This window comes from Tupaia chinensis, unplaced genomic scaffold (assembly GCF_000334495.1).
Source record: "Tupaia chinensis unplaced genomic scaffold, TupChi_1.0 Scaffold000146_1, whole genome shotgun sequence".
Lineage (NCBI taxonomy): Eukaryota > Metazoa > Chordata > Mammalia > Scandentia > Tupaiidae > Tupaia > Tupaia belangeri.
In genome coordinates, this window is record NW_006159616.1 from 14,789,133 (window position 1) to 14,790,925 (window position 1,793).

The window sequence follows — 1,793 nt, forward strand, 5'->3', positions numbered from 1 at the left end:
AAAAAAAAAAAAAAAAGCCAGTCTGTGGCCTGGTGGTTCTGTGAGCTGAATCCCACATGGCCAACTACGTAATTCAAATCTCAGATCCAGTGGCTTGGAAAACTCACCAGGCATGTGTGTGTGCCCTAAATAAGGAAATGAAGGAGAAATGGAGGAGAAAGGATAAAAGTGTACTTTCTTGCTCTCTCACCGTCTCTCTCCACCACTTGCCCTCTAGCAAAAAAAAAAAAAAAAAAGGTAAAACTGAGTTTTATTCAATCAGAAAATAAACTAAAACAAAGAGCTATTCGTAAGTCCCACTACCCTAGGGACACCATCCTGCAGCTAGGAAGGATAGCAGTGTCCCCACGGAGCAGGGCAGGCAGTTTCAGAAGAGATTTTGTTATAAGTCCAGACTAAACCAAATATTGGCCTTTTCCACCTCCAAGGGGCTCGGGAATTATGAAATGGAATAAGGTGACCCTGGGCTCCCGTGTCAGGGACGCTGGGGCTGTTGTCTGCCTCCCTGACCTCTGCTTTGCCCAAACCAGGCATCTCCTACAGTGCCCTTCCCATGTACCTGGGAGAACTGGCCCCCAAGCACCTGAGGGGCACGCTAGGAACAATGACCGAGGTTTTCGTCATCTTTGGGGTCTTCTTGGCGCAGATCTTCAGCCTCCAGGCCATCCTGGGCAACCCTACAGGTAACCCGCAGCACCCACAAGTCAAAGGGGGAAGGGCTGGCACCACAGACATGCCGATCCAGCACCTCGCTCAGCTGTGCCCAATGTTACCAATGGACAAAGTCAGTGAGACTGGAGAGGTGACCTCTGGGCTGGGCAACGTGCTCTGTAGTGGAGGCTGATAATCCCATTTACCCAGGTGTAGGTCTTACCTGGGCAAGCAGAATCTAGGAACTAAATGAACACAAGGCAGATGAACAGGAGAAAAGCATACACGTTTATCATAGTTTAACCATAATTTACCACAGTTTACCATAGTTTACCACAGTTTACCATAGTTTACCACAGTTTACCACAGTTTACCATAGTTTACCACAGTTTACCATAGTTTACCACAGTTTACTATATTTACCATATTTACCATAGTTTACCACAGTTTACCATAGTTTACCACAGTTTACCATAGTTTACCACAGTTTACCATATTTACCATATTTACCATAGTTTACCACAGTTTACCATAGTTTACCACAGTTTACCATAGTTTACCACAGTTTACCATATTTACCATAGTTTACCACAGTTTACCATAGTTTACCACAGTTTACCATATTTACCATAGTTTATCACAGTTTACCATAGTTTACCACAGTTTACCATAGTTTACCACAGTTTACCATAGTTTGCCAGTTTACCATATTTACCATATAGTTTACCACAGTTTACCACAGTTTACCACAGTTTACCACCGTTTACCATAGTTGCGCATGTTCACAGGGACTCCTCCAGAATGTGCCAAGTCTGAGGAAGTGGTCAAAGCAAGATACTTTCACACTTTCTAGGCAAAGAACGCTAAACCTGTGAAGAAATGACAGGATGAAGGGCTCTCTACACCAGGGTAGCATATTCTAGGGAATAAGCTGAGAGAAACACGAGGGCATGAAGCTAGTGGAAGACGAGGGTTATTTGGGGGAGTTTATTTATTCGGGTTCACTGCAGCCCGACTACTCGCCTCCCAGTGACAAGGGCTGTTTTCTCGCTCTGGCGTGGGAAGACCTCCCTCCCAGGGGAATCTTTACGGCTCATTGTGTGTGGGAAAGAACCAGCTGGTAGCCTTTTCTGCAGCTACCG

At 45.3% G+C, this 1,793-nt stretch overlaps 1 protein-coding gene across 1 annotated transcript in view; it reads left to right on the forward strand.

Annotated features, from left to right (window-relative positions):
* The window catches only part of SLC2A7 (solute carrier family 2 member 7), a 24,891-nt gene that overhangs the window by 8,214 nt on the left and 14,884 nt on the right, over positions 1 to 1,793 (forward strand). Inside the window, exon 5 of the mRNA XM_006145375.1 lies at positions 531 to 683. Within this exon, the coding sequence (XP_006145437.1) occupies positions 531 to 683 (153 nt within the window). The remainder of the gene's footprint in view (positions 1 to 530; positions 684 to 1,793) is intronic.